Raw genomic sequence first — 21,220 nt, 5'->3', positions numbered from 1 at the left:
TTTTTTCATATGATAATGTCATCACCGGCAACTTACAGCGACACTGATGCATTTTCTTCTGACATTTAGCAGTTCACATGGGCCTGGATTGACATCTCAAAGCATTTGTGGATGACACTAGGCTATATTAAAGCAAGAGGTGAAATGGCATCATCAGAAGTGATCAGAAAACTACAAGATATTCAAGATAGAAGAGGACTATCAGGTTATTTCATTTGTCCCCTTGCAGGAACAGAGCTGTTTTATAAAGTTTATACTCCAGGCCAGTTTTAAATGATTCCAGCAGTGACGTTTTTATCACACCTCCCTCAGGAAACGATCTCATATTATAAGAAACCCCACTGAAAGACATTTTCTTGTCATTGTTCCCTGGACATGGATGCTAAATAACTCAGCAAAGGGCTAGCCGAGTCATCTGGGAAGCATGGGGACACTGACAAGTCCATGAGATTATGTTTAGAAGTCATGCTCCTGAGCCACAATATAATGTTCTTCCTCCTCATCCAAACTAGCTCCCACAAGCATTCCAGTCAAAACACACGCCATTCACCTGCAATGTCTTAGAGGGGAGCTCACGAACTACATGAGTCCTAGAAGACCAGGAAGGCTTAGGGCTTTGCTTAAGGCACAATGTCCCAAACTCAGTATTTCTACCACTTGGGACTGGTTGGTTCATGGCTCTGGGAGGCTATTCTGGGCCCTGTTATAAGTCTGACAGTCTCCTTTGCTTCTGTGGACCACATACCAGTGGCACCTTCCCAGCTTGATAGCCAGATGTGTTCCCAGACATTCCTGCATACCACACTCCTTTGAGGACAATGTCCTTCTATTGTCTGAGTGAACGGATGCTTGGAGACGTGGAGAGTTCTGCACTGAAAGTGTCTGAAGTGTTTGTAACGCAGAACTCATCCAAAGGGGAAGCAGGGATGTTGGCCTATGCAGTGTGATGAATAGCACTAACTAGGAGGTCTTGTTGTTGACCCATCTTGTTATTGATAGGTTTGCCAAGATAATTAGAGATCAAGTTCAGGAACAGGTGGGGATAGGAAAGGCATAGAGTTACTCTGAATTTACTTTGCATTGAAAGCACTTTCAGTGTGCCTTGCTTGGATTTCCTACTTAGTGTTTAGTCTAAATGGTATATTCTCCAACTTAAAAACCGAAGCATGTCCAAAGAATACACATTTAGCACATGACATTGTATGACATGGCATTTTAAAAGATAGTCAATGGGTGAAAGTGGACAGTTCTAAAAAAATTGTGGAGTAAATGGCATTTTTTTTTTTTTTTGGTGAGAAGCTGAATCCAAAAATGTTCACTCCTTTAGACTCACTAAGATGCTGCATGTACCATCAGTGGACAAAAGCAGTGCATTTTAGTGACAACCGCTGCTGCACTAGTAATACTGAGGATATAACAATGTATAAAATGACCCAAATATTAAGTTTTGGGAATGAATACTTACAGAATAGAAAGAGCTACCTGCTTTGGAAGAGTGGCAGGTCTAGAGTCAAGGGCAGGTATAATTCCACTTCTAAGTAATGCAGCTGACAAGCTAGAACTTGGTTTCTGATCCCAGGGGGACCCAGCAGCACCTTCTCTAATATCTCATTTTATTGATGAGAAAAGTAAGTCCTAGAGAGTTTAAGTCAGTCTTACAAAGGTCTTACATACAGTCCAACGGCTAAGTCACTTCCAGCAGGAACAACTGTAGAGTTTTTGCTGGTGGATATTAACCGCCATGGCTAGTACCACCTACCAGGAACAGGGTGTGCTGTGGGACATGGAGTAAGGGCCTTTAAACTGGGGGGCTGAGTTCTCAAAGAAGTCACCCTTGCCTAAGCTAGACCAATGAGGAGGCAGGATAGAAGGTCATCAGCAAAAGCTCAGGATCCCAGAGAGCCGAGGGCAGGAATGGCTACGGAGGAGAAGCCTTTGGTGGGGTCGAGCATTATCTGAGCTGGGGAGTGGGTAGGGAGCCCTGTCACAAAGAACCTCTTATTATTATTTTTTTAAACAATAGCAAACTAAGCTGGAAAATCCCACAGTGGTTAACAATGTGGTAAAAAAAAATTCAATTAATTAGCAAAGTCTTTATCTACTGTGAATCTTCAGGAGTCTGATCAAAAACTAATTGCATAAATAATGTAATGTCCAAGTTGCTAATGCAGAACTAGCATTTTGACAACTAGACGTTATGGAGAAATTAAACAAATCTTTTCTTCTATTCCCTTCACTAGGACATATCCTACTCCTGGATCAGGTGTGGGAAATACTACCCATGCAACAATTTCATTTTCTACAAAGAACTTAAAAACAGTGGTAAAATTTCAGCTGTGAGCTGATCCCATCTGTTTTGCATACCTGACAGGCTTGAAAATTATCCTCTTTGGAACTAACAACAGCACACACTGTATACTACAATGAGAGGGGGGAAATAGCACTGAATTGGAAGAACAAGCTTGAAAAAGCAAATTGGCCACTGGGCAATGTATTAAAAGTCTGAAGTTTATTTGTAAAAGAAAACCAAACATTCAGCTACCTGTGTATATTCAAAGAGTCCAAAGAAAATTTAAATGAAGTGACAGCAAGTCAGCCAAAGCGGAAGGGAGGCTGGGACATAAGGATTCCGCCCAGCTTCTAGAATTGCCAGGTCCCAGCGTATTGTGGGACAGAAGGCTTTGATAGGCAATACTGTCTAATAAGATATTCAGGGATTAAGTCAGTGCTGCACAGACAGATGTGTCCATGTGCCAGTTGTTGCTAGGCTTTAATTTTTTTCCCCCTGTAATGTTTAATTTATCACACTGGTGCTTTCTAAACTAGAACATCTGTAAACAAGGTTAAGAATGACCTCCTTCCAATTCTACATCCACTAACGGCGCCCCTTCTTCGTGCTCTAATTTTAGATACCTTAAAGATAAATAAATCTGTGGAAGGAAGGGGGGAGAAAAGAAGGCTTGTCCGATGCTGTAATGTGTTAATCTTGGGTGAATACAAATTTCTTCTCTGACTCCCACCACTGACTCCCAATGCTGAAGCCATATTCGGGATCCTTTTTCCAATCAAACGCAATTAAACCAACTTCTGCCAATTCTTTAACGATCTTGTACAGTAATTAGTAACAAATAATGGGAGCTTACATTGATAATTACTCAGAAATGTCCTTTTCCAAACAATACATATTTCCTACTCCTCCCTTTTCCCTTGGAGTTTCAAATCCCAGAAGGTTGTTTAGAGGATTTACTTGGTGAAATTTGCCACAGCCTCAACACTTTTTAGCCCAGGATCTTGCAGTCATGCTGGCTTGTCTGGCCATCAGTTACAAGACTCCACAGCATTACCTTACTTCACTTTAGTGTATGAAAGCCACTGAAACTTAGTTATATCCTGGGTGATGCTGGAGCGGGGCATTGATTTTTAAAGTATTAGGCTTAGGATTTAAATTCTGGTCCATTAGATTGAAAAGGTCATCTGATCAGCACAGGAGAACCACAAGGCAGCACAGCTTATATTCCAAGGGCACCCCTTCTGTGCAGAGGAGGGGACTAAGACTCCGCTCCTCCACCGGACAGGGCCAAGGACTTCCCGTCACCCAAATTCCAATAATTATGAAACATATTTTGTTGAACATGTGCAAAGAGCAAAAGGAGCACCACTTCCTTGTAGTACATTATTTCTTTTATTAAAAAACACCAACGCACTCTCTAGCAAGTAAAAACTCACATTACAGGTTAGCCAAACATGCTATAAATCACTAAGAACACAAAACATCTTTCTCCACCATAAGCTTTGTGTTAGTAAACAAACATAAGACTAAAACCATCAAAAGGACAACATGCCGATTTACATAATTAAACCGTGTTAAGTATGAGCCACATCCTGAGGCATTCCATGCCTAAGCAAGGGAGTGTCTGTCTCACAAAGATGTGAACGTCAATGGGTTCAGCAGGTGAAATCCCTGGAGTTTACCCTTGATCCTTCTTTCCTGCAGAAATGTAGTCCTGCATGGAGATTAAATCTGATGATGCCCCAAGTAGCACATTTGAAATTTTAGGAAAAGTCCCTTCAAGATGCAAATACTTCAAAGGCTCCTATTCTGGCAGAAAGCAAGAAAAATTTTACACTCAAGGGTGACACACTATTATTTTTTTTCTTGCTTGCTTGCTTGCTTGATTTTCTGCCTTCTCTGGATGTTTTTGGGTGTTGTGGAAAGTTTCAGCCCCCATTTTTGTAATCACATCCTCCCTTCCTGTCTCCCCTAAATCATCCTTATGTAAGTAGCAAGCTCTCATTGGATATCAAGAGAACCTGGGAGTACTGGAGTGCAGTTCTGACTCTTAACTGAATCCTGTCCTAAGACAGACTAGCATCCTCTCCTCTCTACTATTTGCTCTCAGAATCCTGTAGGTGTACAGATGGCAGGGCCACCCCTCTCTCCCTCCCACCCTCCAACCCCCTACTCTCTACTCTGCCAAGAAATGCTTCTTCCTGCTTCAGAAGCCCCCATGTGGAACTCCCCTGCCTCCCACCTCCTGTGCATCATTTCCGGCTTTGCTTCTTTGTCTCCCTGGGACCATTTCCTCACCCCTCATGGTACCCAGAACTACTGGGAAGCCAGCCCTTTAATTCTCTCTGACAAAGATGTGCTGTAGCTATGGTGAGAGTAATCTATAATCCTCACATCCTTATATAATTTTCTATTCTATGTTCATTTTGATTCATTATGATAAAGCAATACAATTTTTAAAAAAGCAGTTTTTAGAGTGAAGCATTGAACCTGATCTTGCAAGAAAGACAGTTCTTGATGATCAGAGAGCCAAGGCAACAGGCTTGGTGCACATGCATGCAAATGTGAAGGTGAGCAGTAAACAAATCCACACAGCCACAGGGCCATGCATAAAGGGCTGGCGACAGGGGGCCTCATTCTAATCAGTCCTCCAAGGAACCTGCCACACAGAAGTGGCACTTACTCTAATTTAAAGCCCTCGCGCTCGCTTCAGTGTTGCAAAATTTATAAAAGAATAACTTCATTAAACCACCTGGTACTTTAAACAGAAACACAACCCTGCCACAACACGGAAGAGGCTGGACCAATAGGAAGAGAAATATTCCCAGAGTTGTTTTGCTCATAAAGTCTACATTGTGAGGCTTCTCTTTTGGACCATGTGGTCACCATGCAACTTCTCTCTACCAAGGGCTTCCACACGGAGCTCCTTCCTTCGGTCAGGAGGGCTGCTGCTCTGGCAAGTCTTGTCTCCTAACACTGACCATCATTCACAGCAGCTCAGAGAGCCGGTAGCAAGCAGACCTCCACTCGGCAGTCCGTGAATGTTCACCATTCAACCCTCTTCCTCTAGCCTGCGAACATCAAGTCTGAATACGAGTGCTACAGTTCCCATTTACTTGCATAATATATCAGATTCACCCATGTTGAAAAAACTAATGCCAGATATTTTTCCCCCTCTTTGGCATTCAGTAAAGCAAGCAATAATAAGGATAAAGTGGGAGCAATCTGCTGAATTCACACACAGTGCAGGAGAAAAGTTTTTACCCCAGTGTACAACAGTCTTTGCAGGAAACTTCTTTATCCTTGCCTTGATTAGAGAATCACACACACGCCTCAGTAACATGACTTTGGGCCCACTTCCTAAGCTACGATGTGGCATGTTTCACATCATCTCAAGTTGAACTGTCTAAGTATTTCTCAAAGATCATTTCATTTGGAATGCATGGAAAAGATGAATCTAGAAGCTTGGACACAAGTTGGGCCAGGCATCAAGTTTTCAGAAGTCCCAATGATAACATGCCTGTGGGGTGATTCTCGCCAACAAAGTGCAAATTGCTGCTGGAGCTTTGCTTCAGAGAGAGGAGAAAGAGCATCCAAAAACCTTCTATGTGGTAAATTCCAGAATGGATGAGAGGAAATGGATGTTGGGTAAGAGATGAATCTCCTAGGGGTTATAAATGACAAAGAACTCTTCTCCCAGATAGTTTGGGGACATTTTAAAGTGGGAAGCTTGGTGTCAGTTGGGAGACAGACCTGTTGGAGGCAGTTCTAAGTCAGGATGGCTGAGGACAGATGGACACAAGAGAGGGGAAATTAAGGTCATCACTAAAAAAAGTGCAGTGTGCTGTGACATGTGTTGTTCTTGTTCCTAAGCTAAACAAATCCTTAGATGAATTCTCTACGATACTTACACAATTGGTTTACAGTGTCGGCTCCTTTAGTTCCAAAAAATGTAATCTGATGAATGTTAAATTTGTACTTTTTCCTCTCCGTGAATAAAACATGGCTAATCAGATGAAATGAGTGGGCTAATTTAATTACAGACAGCCTTTATTATATAATAAAATATGGATTATTGATCCTATGAAGCTGGCGATGCATGAGGCAAGTTCAGTGAGTGAAACCTTAAAGATATGTCTTTCAGACCATTTTTAAGTCATGCTTGGATCGCTTAGAACTGTTTCTACTTTTGTAAAACCACCAACAGCAAACAACACTAATTAAACACAGCGTTCCCCAAGGGGGGCAAATCAAAGGTTAACAAAAAAGACTGCGGCAGGAGCCCAAGAAGGCCCCGTTGGTAGGGGTATAATCCCCTTTTCCCCCAGTGCCACAATGGGGACAAACGGAGCCGGCAGGTTCCTGGGGCCTGTCTGCGGAGTGGGAGTGGAATGTATCCCAGTAGACGGAAATTCACTTCCCAGGCGTTCTGTTGTGTGTCCAACCTTGTCCAACAGGAAGGACGACTGTGAACGTCTGTGGGTTTCTGCACTTGTGAGATGGGCTGGTTGTGAACACAAGGGTGACCTCAGCAACACCCTTTGTCTCTCCATCTTTTAAAAAACACCAACATCCACCCTGGGTAAGAAAGAAGGCGGCTCTGAATCCCAGGGTCCCGTGGCAAGGCCAACAGCAGCGAGTACACAGGGAAAAGGGAAGGTGAGCTAGGATCCTCCACTTGTATTCACACTCTCAGCCCTGCCTCCCACGCCCTCTCACCAGCCTGCTGCTGGATGCCAGAGCATGCCATCTGTGTTCAGACGCAAGTACAGGCTCTGCTGGCTCCCTGCGCTCCTTGATAAACTTCTCCTACCTCCTTCCAGACAGAACGAACACTCTACCTTTGGACTCAGATCAGATCCTCTCTACTGTTTTTCTGGGACATGCTTGCCCACCCTTCCCCGCCTATCCATACCCCTGGTCCCCAGGCACACAAGAAATAATTTTTCGCTACTTTCTTTTGGAAGTGCAGGAGGCGGGCCTTGTGTGTTGGTAGGTGGCCTTCCAATGCCTAGCATCTGTCCGTGTGCGCGCTTATGTTTTCACCCAAGTCTCCTATGAAAGGGAGGAGTGAGAGATGCTAAACAATGCTGCACAAAGTTGCAGACTGTTCGGCTACAGGCCAGAAAATGAATCCAATTTTTCATTCTGTCATTATAAATATTTCATTGCAAATGGTACTGATTTTCTGCAACTGTGGTTAAGCAAAGGGCCTCTGTGTGAATATTTAAGAAAAGAAAAAGAAATAAAAAGGTGGGGCAGGAGTGAGTGGAGAGGAAGACAACAAAGAAGAGGGAGGGAAGAATTAAAGGTTAGCAACCAATTAATTTGGGACTTTAAATGGAGAAGATGTCGGGAGAGGTTCAACAGTGATGTAGAGTGTGACTCAAAGAAGAAGAAAAAACATTTACTCTGCTCTTCTTCTGACAGTTTCTCATAAAATATCTGCAGTCCATCTATCTTTTAGTACTCCAGGCCCCTCTGGAGAGCAGAAAATGGTGGTTTAAAGCTCACTTCAGTGCCAGTCTGCGGGAGATTGCTTTCCACAGGACCCCCGCTGATGGAGGCCTAGGGGAAGAGGCCCAGGAGTTATTCAATCAGCCCGAGACTCTGGGGCGGCTGGGGGTCCTTTGAGGGCTGATTATAAAGCTGCCCTCCTGTTGCCTGCCTCGGAACAGAACGAAATGAGCAGCCTCTTGCTGCGCGGCTTCTGCAAGAAGGAATTTCACCTGTCATGGAGTTTGTCAGAATTTCAGGATTTATCTTGGTGCAAAATTAATAAAATACCAACCAGGATTTCAGGCTGACTACTCAGCTGTGTCATCTCGGAGTGATCTTTCACCCAGGAAAACCTGGACGTTGCGCGCGGCCATGCCTGCCCTACTTTTTTTTTTCCTTGGGAAGGATGCACGAGGTTGGCGACGGGACTGCTACCACCCAGACATCAGAGCGAGGCTGCGAACCAATTACACACAAGGCTGCATGACGTGTGGGTGCCACTGCCTTAATGCACGACCTCTCACCTCGCCGTGGTGCTCCTGGAGCCTCTTTGGAATTAGCCTGAGTTGGAGGCATAAAAAGGCCATTTCTGCAGTTTATAACACAGTAGGTCCCCCATGGCATCACATCTGTTAAATTCATACGCTGGCATTGCAGGCCTGGCTTTGATTTATCTTTTAAAAGGAGTACTAACAACAGACTATGTTAAGAGCACTTATTATAACACATTGCAAATTCGTCTCTACTCAGCCACCATGCAAGGCACAGCTTCAGCTTTCATAGGAAAACATCTTCCCCCTCGTGTCCCATCAACGTCCAGGCTCCTGGCAGGAAGTGGGAATTGTGGGGAGAGGGATGGTGGGAAGGAGGTCTACATGCAGGGGCTGGCCACAGAGGGAACAAGCTACCTTTTTCTGTGGACCTGGGTGGTCTCTGGGCTAAGAGGGGCCAGACCACCTACTGCTCCTCATACTTCAATGCATGGCTTCTATCACACAGACCAGCATGGCTGTCTTAAACAGGTAAACTTCTGCACAGCCCATGGCTTGATCACTTTGCATTGAGGTCTGTAGAGCTCTGAGGCCACTGGCCCAAGTCCTCAGGGTGGGCCTAGGGGGACAGCACATGACAGACCCAAGCTGATGGACAGAGTTGGCAATCATTTTTCGGGAACCTGGTCTCTCACAGGTTCCAGCTCCAGGACACAGAACTCAGGTGCAGAGTGGGGCTGACTTGGGCTGCCATGCATGCTTTGTGTTGCATCTTTGGCCTCCAACCATGCTCAGGCCATGGGCATCTCTTACTAATTGGTGGCTGGCAGCAAATCCCAGCTCGGAGTCAGAGATGGGCTTAAGGCAGTTGGTGCCTCTGTAGTTCCAATCGACATTTTCTAAATGAGACATTAAATGGGGCTGTGTGATGTATTCCTCCTAGCTCTCCCCTTAGTTAAACGACAACCCCATCTTGGAAAGCCCCCTTTACCAATCAGTAGCAATCTGAAAATATCAACACAGAGAGATTTCAGGAAAAAGCAAGGAAGAGGAGAGCATTGGGGAGTGAGCACACAGATGGTGGGGGGACACGGGGTGCTCCCAGCAGGCTTCAGTGGAGATGCATTAACTCCGCACAGGGAGAAAGGCTCCCACCAGCGCTGTCATGAATTATAACTGAGACTGGGAGTGAGGCTTGGTGCCTGTCTCACAGCAAATATACTGTTCCTTGTTCTTGCACAATCACCTTTCACCCTTATAAACTCACAGCACAGCACAGCTCACGGCTGGTATTTAATGGTATCACAGTTGCCTCTTCTTGTGTCTGGGAGACACACCAGCTTAGCAGATATGCCCAGTACTGTCAGATACTTCTAACACGGCACTGTAGGACAGGAACCCTTTAGCGGTGATTTGGGAGGAGACACTCTTCTGCAAGTGCAAGTTGTGGGGGGGACATATCCCAAAAATGCCACCTTCATGACTTGCCCCCATCAAAGAAAATCCTCATTTTTGCAAACTTTCCCCTCTGCAAGTGCAGTTCCAGTCCAATAACTGCCTCACTCACTCATTCAATGAAGTTATCAATGGAGGAGCCTTGTTATTTTAGGCGGTTGAAATTTCCACCACTTTTAAAAAGGAGCCATTTAGTCTGCCTTTCACTCTCGTTTAAAGCCTCCGCATTGCTGTTCTAAATGACAGCACCGCGAGCACTGCTTTTAAGCACTATTCATCTCGCCCGCCACATCTCAGGCTTTCACAGAGCACTGCTCGCTAGCTCTCCAATAAGGGGAACTTACTCCTTCATAGCTGCAGGGCAGAGCCTGTTACGAGCTGTAGATTCGCTGCAAATATAACAATAAAGGATACAAATGTGAATTTCTCTTAAAATACACGTTTGGCTGTGAAGCTCCCTTGCCTTAGCAAACTCGATCAAGAACAGCCTATCCATCTTTGTCCAAAGGCACAGCCACAGCTCATTTTGTGAGGCTGTCTAAGGCATCGCCACTCCTGTGGATTGAGAAGATGCCAGGGTGAGCTCTTCGCTCATTTCCCAGGACTCACCCATAAAGTCCATGATTACATCACTCTTACCCTAACTGTCCCAACAGCTGGATCTGCAAGTGTGGCTTTTCAGAGAAGTTTGTAAACATAGAGTCTACTTCTTGGCACATGATCTGGGCACATGTGAGGAAACACACCCACACGCAGAGCCAACCTCCAACATGGACACACCTGTAGAAATTCCATGTGCCTGTTGGAATGGCAGAATATTCTAGAAATGTGGGTTTCCAGATCTTTCCAAAGGCTCTGTCTTTACAGGAGAACTGTGCCCATAGCTGCTCCTTCCTGGAGGCAGATCTTTCAGTGTCGTGGCAGCAGGCTGTCTTGGCGACACAGAGGATGGCAGGGCCAGCAAAACCCAGCCAAAACAGAATGTGGCAGAGGTGATGAGCATTTGCAGGGGGCGGGAAGGGAGGGGTGCAGAGCTGGCCACAGAGCTCTTCAATGCACCCTCGCTGGATGGCCCATAAAGTCGCACTGATGGCGGTTCGCAGACGGCCATCTGTCGTCAGCTCTGGGCCAGACAGAAAAGAATGTAATGGCACCTCCTAACCACAGGGCTGTTGGAGGAGGGCGTGAGTCCTAGAAAGAAGAGGAGGAGCTCTCGCTCTTTAATGGCAAAAGCCAGTTATAGCTAGGAACCATCGAGAAATTAATGGGTGGAGAATTCTTAAAAACTGAGCTGGGGTGCTGTAGCAACGAATCAAATGCAAATAAAGTGGTTCGAGCTGACTGCAATTACCTCTGTTGCTCTTACTGCAGTCATATTCATTGCTCTGTTCCTGAAAATTTGACTACCAGGACACATGGCAAAGCAGTGAGGGCCAAATTTAGGGAAAGGTGAGCCCAGGTTGTGCCTCCAAGTATGCACTCACAGATGACTCGTTTATTGGTACAAAACGGGTAATTGAAAATGCATTTACTCATTTAGTCCAAATGAGTTCACCGTGACAACCAAGCTTATCTTTCTGTATGCTTGCTTAACTTCTAGATGCAGTTTTATTAAAAAGCAAAATAAAACTACCTTACCTTTAGATGCATTATGAACACTATAAAACTGCAAATTCCCACCTTTGCTTAAGAAAACCCCTAGCTTTTCTGCTACTGAAAGGATGGGTGGTACTGGGTAAGAAGACAGAGGCAGGCAGAGAAAGAGAGCGAGAATGAGAGAGCGAGCGAGAGAGAAAGACACACACAGAGAATAAAAGTTAAACTGAGGTTATGTTATCCATGTCCTATTTCTGTGTCCTGCGTGATTAACTTTCTGCTTTCAAGAGTGAGGCCAGTCAATCATGATTGAATTATCCAATATTAACAGCTGAAAGTGATCAAAACTAATGGTGAAAACATAGCACCAATCAATAAATCAATGCAAATGATTCGGTTCCTGGAGATTCGATCAAATAAAAGAGATAGATCAATTTAACCACTGAGCAAATTAAGTGGAAGTTGCCGTAGCACCAATTTACTTCCAAAGCCCCGCAGGCTCACAGAGAGATGAGGTGATGTATAAAATGGACCAGTTCCAGAACCACGGGATCATCTGATGCAATTTATAAATCTTGGAGTCTCTGTGATGTGTCTAGGGGCCAAGATTTCACTTCCATGAGCAGGAAATACCTAAAGGCCCATCTGATGTAAGAGAACAAAGTGCCAAGGGGCCCAGATCATCCAGGAAGGGGCAAGATGTATGCCCTGATCTGTCACCAGAGAAGCTGGATGGGATACATAAGGTCATGGACAAATACTATTAGGGAAGTTCCTAGAAGGAAGGCAGGAAAGGAGGTTTTGACTTTAATAACTTGGATGGAAATAAGCGAAGAAATTCTAAGCTCTGTCAGAAACAAAAATGAAACACTTAGAAATACAGGGAAAGTACAGGAAGACAGGTGCAAGAGTTAAAATTGCTTTCTTTTTGTTAGATGGCTGGTCATCTGCATGTGTTGGGAATAGCTGTATGTACTTCTCCATTCGGCTGCAGGCAGAGTTGGCCAAAAACTCAGGCCAGCTGAGACAGGTGTGGGAGGTTATGAAGAAAAGTTATCAACACCCACAGAAGGACCCAAACACGGGAGCTGTAATACCACACTGACAAGGTCTGTGGTTGGCAAGACCAAGAGCCTCAGGCAGCACAGGTTCCTAAGGTAAGTGGCCATGAGTTCTGCTCGCCTTTTCTCTCTAGGCATGCAATGCTCCACCTGAGGACCTTCTAGTTGGGGCAGTGTATTCAGTAAACAAAAATTCACAGTTGAATGAAGCTGATATATTATATGACTCCCCCAATGAACAAAAGCTGCATGCATAGACACTGAATTTGTTTCTCTCTAGGAGGAACCCCTAGGCCTGCTCAGTTTCAAAAGCATCTTCTTGTATCTGTTTTCTCATTAAATGCTACCCACTTTTCAAGCCCTAGTTCAGCTGCAAGGGTCATGGCACCATTCCTCCTGTTGACATAGAGAATTTCTGCCTCACTTCTCACTCAGAACAAAACACGAAAATAAAATAATCAAAAACAAACCCTTATCCAGACCACACCCAAATCATGCCTGGTCTTTTCAGAAGGGTCAAGACCAAACTTTATTTTCAATACCTCCTCTCTGGGGAGGAGGGGGAATGTTTGTCAAAGTGTTTTGAAATACATTTCTGAAAGCAAATATAAATGTTTAGTTTTATAGTTAGATGCTGACAAAAGACCTCCCCCATTTTTAGATTTGTTTGTTCTTATTGGAAAGGCTGATATACAGAGAGAAAAGGAGAGAAAGAGAGAAAGGTCTTCTGTCTGTTGGTTCACTTCCCAAGTAGCCACAATAGCCAGAGCTGAGCTGATCCGAAGCCAGGAGCCAGGTGCTTCTTTGGTTCTCCCATGTGGGTGCAGAGTCCCAAGGCTTTGGGCCGTCCTAAATTGCTTTCCCAGGCCACAAGCAGGGAGCTGGATGGGAAGTGGAGCAGCTGTGACATGAATCAGTGCCCATATGGCATCCTGGACATGCAAGGCGAGGACATTAGCCACTAGGCTATCATGCCAGGCCCAAGATTCTTTCTTACTTGAAAATTATAGATGGTTAAAAATAAAGAATTTGGGGTTGGCAGTTTGGCCTATTGTTTAAAATGCCAGTTAAGATGCCCATGTCTAACATTAGAGTGTCTGAGCTAAAGTCCTGACTCTGGCTTCCTACTCCATTTCTTCCTGCTAATAATAGCAGATGATGGTTCAAGTGATTGGGTCACTGCGTCCATGTGGGAGACCTGCACTGAGTCTCTGGCGCTGGCTCCAGCCTGCCTCAGTCTCTACTTGTGCGGGCATTTGGGGACTGAAACAGCAGACAGGAGCGTTGTCTATTAGTCTGTCTCTCTCTCTCTGAGTCTCTCCCCTCTGTCCCTCAAACCGAAATAGAATTAGGAATTATTATGTAAGTAGTTAACATGAAGTTATGTCAAGGTATGATTAGCTGGAAAATTATTCTCGTTAATGCAACAGAGAACTATTTGGGACTGATATTTTGATTTCAAATAATGATGAGTCTTGAGTTTGTTGACCGATGGTCAGTACTCAGAATGTAAGAAGAGGTCCAAACAATCAAATTCAACGAGTGCTTGAATCCATCCTTCAGAAACATCTTACATACTTCCTCATGGCTCTCTGTGCCAGAGAATAAACACTTTCTCTTGGACTATTTATAATAATCGATAGTCTAGTATTTCATAGAATAGTTATGGATACGCACATCTTTTCTGGGTAACTAAATTTACTTCTAATTATTTTTAGTATATATTACAGACTTTCCACTTTAGTGGGGGGCCTACACCATGGCATAGTGACCCTGGCCTCCCCATGGGTGCTGGCTAGAGTTCTGTCTGCTCCACATCTGACCTAGTTCCCTGCTTGTGGCCTGGGAAGGCAGTGGAGGACGGCCCAAGGCCTTGGGACCATGTACCCAACACGGGAGACCTCGAAGAAGCTCCTGGCTCCTGACTTCAAACTGGCCTGGCTCTGGCCATTGTGGCCCTTTGGAGAGTGCACTAGCTGATGCAAGATTTTCTCTTTAATTCTGCCTTTCCAATATACATAAATAATATTTAGATACAAATATTTTGAATAGGTCAATTTTCTTACCCAACAATAACATTGGAACAACAGGTATTTATAGTGTCACTCTTGTGATACTGACAAGTAACAAGGTCCCTAAGCGGCTCAGAACATATGATTTCAAAATTTGAGACATGCATTTCTGTGGCCCTTACCAAAAGTCTAGTTCAGGCACAGTAGCAATGTTAGTGAGTGAGTCACCCAGCAGCCACATCGTCACGTGGTAGGGCCCATCCCATAGCCAGTAATTGAATCTTTCATCCAAAATATGATCATCAAACTCAAGCATCAGTTAACCCGTGGTGTGAAAAACATACACACACACACACAAATGAGGTAATTCAGTGGGAGGGTAAACTAGTTAGAAAACTGGTATCTTGAAATGTTGTGATATCTGAAAATCTTGGTAAAGCCCTCAGGATGCACAGTGACTACTGAATTCTGTGATATTCATGCCAAGTGGAGACAAGGAGGAAGACTCAAAATATACTTTCATGCTAAAGAAGTTCACCTAGCAGAATTTCACAGCCTGGCAGTTTATCAAGGCCACTTCCCTTTACCCCCATTGCCCCCTCCAGGAATTCCCTCAGTCTCTATTACATTTACAATGATTCCTAACAGAACTTTCCATGTGGACACACCAGGAGAGAATGATTTGATCACTGCCCTCCAATTGTGGCTTTTCTAGAGGCATCAATTAAACAGCAATTAGTGTACTGGAAGAAAGTGGCCTATTCAACAGGATTTTCTTTTTACTAACACACCACATGCTCACACCTGTATAAACCACTTTGGATACAAATATGCACTGTAGGATATTATTCTTGGACCATACATATTCTCTCTCAAAGCCGCTTCCTTAACTTCTGCTGAAAGATTTTGAGGTCTATTAGGAAAACATGTAAAACATTGGACATATTCATTCATTTCTAAAATAATAAAATGTTCATTGGGTTCAAATAATGGACTTCTATTCCCCAGCACCTCTCCCTGTTGACAGCACCCTGGATGGAGGCTTTGAAGCACATGCAGATTTTCTTACAAAAACTGGGGGAGAGGCACTGTATGAAAATTAAATGATCGTATCTTTCTAAAAAGTATGTACTTATATTGATATATCTGTTTGTACATGTGTCTAGATTAGGATTGGAATTTTGGTTAGGAAGCCTTTGGTGCTGTACAGAGAACATGGCTTCCACACTGGCAAAGATTGTGTCCTATCCTGAGCATTCCATCAAAATACAGACTTCTTGTTGCCTAATGCTAAAAGGAACTATGATCTGGTACATCCAAAGGATGGTCCCTGCGTGCCTGATTTTCTGAACAATTGTCTTAATTACAGGTAGCTTTGTGGGTAATGCAAATGCAAGTGACACAACACCAAACACGTATGCTCATACATAACCTGTACTATACACACAAAGGAGTATGCAATTTTCACTCCTGTTGCATCTCTTTCTCCTTCTCTCTTTCCCTTCATATAAATTTCATGCTCACCAAAGCATATGTGAGCGTGGGTACAGAGGTACCCATACACGATGCTTTTGTATTTTAAATTGGGTTTTGGAGTAAAAGAAATGTAAATAACTCAGTATAGCTGTGAACTTGTTTCTGTAGCATTCAGACTTTATAGTGGACATACGAAGTAATTCTGGAATGCTTATCCCAAACATACATTATTATTCTCCTACATAGGAGCCAAGTGGTATGTTTTAAAATCTCGAATAGCATTTCAGCTCCTGGATATTTAGTTTTATAGTCTCCTATAAAAAGTCCTTCTTTCTGAACTTTAGTGACTTAGAAATGTAGGCAAGTTCAAGTGGTTTCAAATTTACATCGATTTTACACACCAAAAGCATGAACAATGGTGGGCTGACAAAATAGTTTCTTTTATCTACTCTATTATTAATTTTGGTTATAGATTTCTATTTTCTATGCTCACTGTAATTTTAGTTGATTTTTTCCAACCCTTATCTTGGTAATCCACAGAATAGACTCCTGGTTTTTGTGAATCTATCAAGTCTATTTTCCATGTATGAAATAATTCAGTATTTTTAAATTATATTAATTCAATCTTCCTGGCCCTGTGTAAAGATAATTTGGTAATGAAAGTAAAGGCAAGGACCAAAACCTCCCCTACTTAAAACATAAAAAGAAAAGCATTTTCAACACCAGAAAAAGAGAAGTTAGCTTGTGATCCATTTTTTTCTTGATGTGTCAAAACTAAAATTCCTGCTATCACTGGGGATGTTAGAAAATAGTTGCACACAGATATTCCAATGACCGCAATGTATAGTGTTTTGAAATACTGACTTGAGAGTTAATATTTTATCTCAAATCCACAATAATTATTACATACTAACCATAAAAACTGGTTTAACCTAAGAAATGAGATGCTTATGGAGCCCACTGACTTATACCTATGATTCTGATTTGTGGCCCTAAAAAATAACGCTCACAGCTTTTCATTATGGAACACTCTTGCATTGGTCCAGACCCCCATTTGAACAAGTGAGTATAACGTTTGGGAAAGATTATGGCTTCACCAAGGACAAAGGATCAGGTGAGCTGTGAGATGGATGCTGATTTCTTCACCAGCAGTTACACAACTGTGGGTTCAGGTGAACTCTTAACTGGAAGTTCCGGAGATTGGAATGTAAAGACTGTCACCATGAGAATCTTAGCCATGGCATGCCCATCACAATTTTACACTAGGAGATGAGAAAGGGGAGATTGGATTGTGGATATAAAAAACATATAGAGAAGGAGGACAATTTTAGTATATCCAGAGATAACGGGTGGACTTTGCTCACAAGAACCTGTATTGGTTTAGGAAAGCTGGAGGAGTTGAGCTCAGCGGTTCCAAACAGAGATGATGGTGAGATGGAAATGTGATTTCTTTTCCTAGTTTGATCAGTACACGTTGTCTAGATGTATTGAATGATCACATTGTATCCAACAAATAGGTATTATTACCACACATTAATAAAAATTAAAATGGTATGTAATAACAAACACACCCGAGTATGGTACTCAGTAATTTTTAAGAATGTAGGGGATTGGTATGTGTCACGGCAGTTAGGATACCTCTGGGAACATCTGTATCTCCCCCTGGGAGTTCTGGAGTTTAAGTCCCCTTGCCACTCCCAATTCTAGGTTACTTCTAATGAACATCCTGGGAAACAGCAAGCTGCTGGCTGAGATAGTTGGGTGCCTGCCACCTATGGGAGAAATATGGGTTATTTCTGAATTTTAGGACTCCTCCTGGCCCAGTCACCACTGGTATGGGCATCTGGAGAGTGATGATCCCTCTCTTTCTCATTCATTGTACGTATGTGTCTTTCACATAAAAATAAATAAGGTTTATTATTTGTTCTCCTCATGGTGGACTGTACTTAAGGGGATGCATATTGGAAATATAGCAGAAATTAATAGGTGGACAGAGAGAAATATGTCCCCATGCATACAATGCCAGAACAGACTCACAGTGAAACGACTGATAATCTCCCACACTATTGGAAGACACCCCGGTGGCAACATGATGGACTTGTGAAAATTCATGGAAGATATCCATTGTAAGAATGGAGGGGAGAAAAAGGGGAGACGAGGGAATTGGGGATGGAGAGGTGAAGGGAAGACCCAAGGCTTGTCATAAAATCAGTACCCCTAAACACGTAACTTTTTTCTTACATTTAGAATGCAAGCATTCAGATATCAAATAGTTTTCCAGGTCTATGCTAATCAAGGAGAAATAATGAACATGGTAAATTCCATAAAATTCTAAAATACATCCTGGAGTATGTATTCTACAAAACAACCTGGAGTCCTACAGGAGGAGCTTAAATCTTACTGTTCTTCATGGACACAGGCCACTAGATGCCATGTCTTTTCATGAAGATACCACCAAGTTAGAATCTACTAACACAGTTTAAGAGGGGAAGTTTGTTGCAAATGTCTTTCCTTTTTTTTCCCCAAGAACATTATATAGCCATCTGTCTCTACAAAATCTCTAAAACTTTGACTTTATTACTTCATTCTGTTTTACAGTTCTAGTACTCATTTACAGTCTCACTAAAGCCTATTGACCATACCCTTTGTGGATTCATAAACCCCAAGCCCAAAATGGCTTATTGCTTGAAACCTATTGCAATAAGAGTATCACATTTTCACAAACAGAAACACAAATCATCTTGGTGAGATGAACATTTGAACAATAGTTGGACTTTGTGTACATGTATGCAATAGAGTAGAATGTTTTTAAAATGATAAAAGGTAAGATAGCCAACTTGAATTTCGGTCCACTGACACATTTCAACAACCAGACAGACTTCCTTTTTCATATATTTTTCTTTTCATCTGTTCACTGGCAGAATAACAGATGATAAAACATAAATTCCTCATTGGGACGCTCAGTTTGTGCACACACAGCTCCCCTAGAGGCCACAGAGGCACAAAGCTGTCCTGCACCCCATCCCTACCCCGAGGAGTAGGTGGGCCTTGACCAGCTCATCTCCTCTTCTGTTTCAGGGGCTCAATGTGAAAATTGAGAGTACTCTCAATTTAGTCTAAACAACTTGATTGTTAATAATATTCATAGTAACCAAATAATTTTGAAGTACATTTAGTTTCCCCTTTTAGCAGCAACAGGATTTAACAAATAAGATTTATTATCACTCCATCAGAAAAAAATAGGTTATTATACCCATTTCCCAGAGGTGACAGGTAAAATAGCCTTTCCCTTTGACAGTAAGTGACATTTCTGCAACAGAATTTAAGCGTTTGAATCCTAGTTTGAATAATCAGTCTTCTGACAAGAGTAACTAATCAAACGTTTTCATAGTTCACCTCCTTTTTATCTTTCATCATTATTTCATTTCTACCTTGCAACAGCATCGAAGTGTGAAATTTATCATTTCTTCACATTTGATATTTAGAGAGGTTAGGGACAAAGGATGATCTCACATCTAACAGGACACTCAAGGCTAGAACCAACATCTTCAGATACTAGAATTTTCCACTGTAAGGCTACAGTTAAGTCATAATAACTCCATTCTATTAAATGGAAAAAGAAATATTTACAGGATAAGAGCATAGCTTCTCCCTTCTCTTTCCTCCTTTCTTCCAATTTTAAGCCCCTCAGGACAACAATAACCCAGACATCCATCCAGCTTGGAGCCCAATGGGAATAGCACATGAATAAAACAGAACTTGAGAGAATGAGCATGACAAGCAAGGTGAATGATCCCACAGTCCAATAAACCTGACCCCTAAGTCTATCACGCTGGGTCAGAAGGTCCAATTATAGGTCTGTTCGAGTTCTTTTTATGATTGACAGCAGCCAGAGGCAAAATTACTTTGGTGTCTATTAATCCAGTCTCTAATTTTCCCTTTGCCCCAGTCTACACAAAGTATTATGGCAGCCCACGGTGAGCGATACTGTGAATCCAGATTTAAAATGCCCTTGTTTCTTATACGAATCACAACTGAGTTCAATCCCAGTTCACCCACGGGGATATTACCTGCAGCTCTGTTTGGAAGAAAAACTTCTGTGGGCATTGTGTACAGTCATAGATCTTGTCTTCTTGTCCATGGGCAGAGAAAATATGCTGCTGCAACTTGTTTGCTTGAACAAACACTGAAATGATAAAAAGAATGGTGAGCTTCCTCCCAGAATGCCCCCAGTCAACTTCTCACACACAAACGAAGCTGGTTGCATGGCACCCCTCCTGGGTGGGCCTGGTCGCTGGAGACCTGGGCCAAGTGCGGGTGCACCGGTTCTTGGTGGGGGCTCTGGCTTTAGTTAAGATGCATTCTGCCGAACACCTAATTCAACCCAAATGGCTCCAAAGTCAAGGTTTATGGAGGCCCTGATCCCTATAAATTTCTTTCCAAAATAAAGCCGAAAATTGTCAAATGCAAAGCCCTGTCTCCAAAGCAATGACTCCTACTTCTTGGAAAACCACAGGTTAAGAAATCATAGTTGCCAAAACCCTGTTTATTGTATTTGCCTAAAGTTATAGCTAGCAAACAGCTCTCTATTTAAATGTGTTAATGCTAAAAATTATATCCCACAGCTACTCTGGGGCACTGTCTATAAATGTGAAACAGAACAGCAGGTAAATTCTCTTTGGATACTTTAAGATCAACTCAGCCTACACACTGAATGCAAGGGTTTCAATAATATAAACATGTTCAATTTTAATGACTACAAAACAAGGCCCTAAGACTGTGTAACAGTTTACCTAGGAGACATACTATTAATAATTAAATTGTATATGCCAGAGGCGGTGTTTGGGTTGGCAGAACTGACTTGTGATGGATGCCTGGTGCACTGTGACCTAAAAAAGTTTGCATCTACAATATTAATCTGTATAGGCAGGGAAAGGATTTATTAAACATGTTGGCATCCGACTTTGACTCAGCTCTAATCATTAAAATTATTCTAATTGCCAGCCAACCTAAAGTATTAGAATATTGTTCTTGTGAGTCATACATTTTAATCACATTTCTCATTACCTTAAAAACTGCTCAGATTTCCTTTCCCACCTAACAGGCTGTATATTGGAACGTTGTTTTCTTTTTTTAATTGTTATTTCCAAATTGCTTCAAGAACCACGGAAACAATTCAGGTCTGTCTGTACAGAACATGCAGACTGTTCAAGATGAAGACAATTTCTTTTTATTCCCATCAACCACAAAAAAATGGGGTTTATACAGATTTTCAACTAATCTCTATATAAGCTAATATGTTTTAGGAGACTGCTGGCTACAACATTAATGCATTTTATT

General features: G+C 42.6%; 1 protein-coding gene across 3 annotated transcripts in view; it reads right to left on the bottom strand.

Annotated features, from left to right (window-relative positions):
• The window catches only part of ZNF521 (zinc finger protein 521), a 280,382-nt gene that overhangs the window by 8,012 nt on the left and 251,150 nt on the right, over positions 1-21,220 (bottom strand). For all 3 annotated transcript variants that reach the window (XM_040984700.1, XM_040984699.1, XM_040984702.1), the window contains one exon: positions 19,951-20,066. In XM_040984700.1, the coding sequence (XP_040840634.1) occupies positions 19,951-20,066 (116 nt within the window). The remainder of the gene's footprint in view (positions 1-19,950; positions 20,067-21,220) is intronic.

This window comes from Ochotona curzoniae, unplaced genomic scaffold (genome assembly GCF_017591425.1).
Source record: "Ochotona curzoniae isolate NIBS_2020 unplaced genomic scaffold, NIBS_Ocur_1.0 contig_43, whole genome shotgun sequence".
In the NCBI taxonomy this organism is placed as follows: domain Eukaryota; kingdom Metazoa; phylum Chordata; class Mammalia; order Lagomorpha; family Ochotonidae; genus Ochotona; species Ochotona curzoniae.
This window is presented reverse-complemented; position numbering and strand designations above follow the sequence as displayed.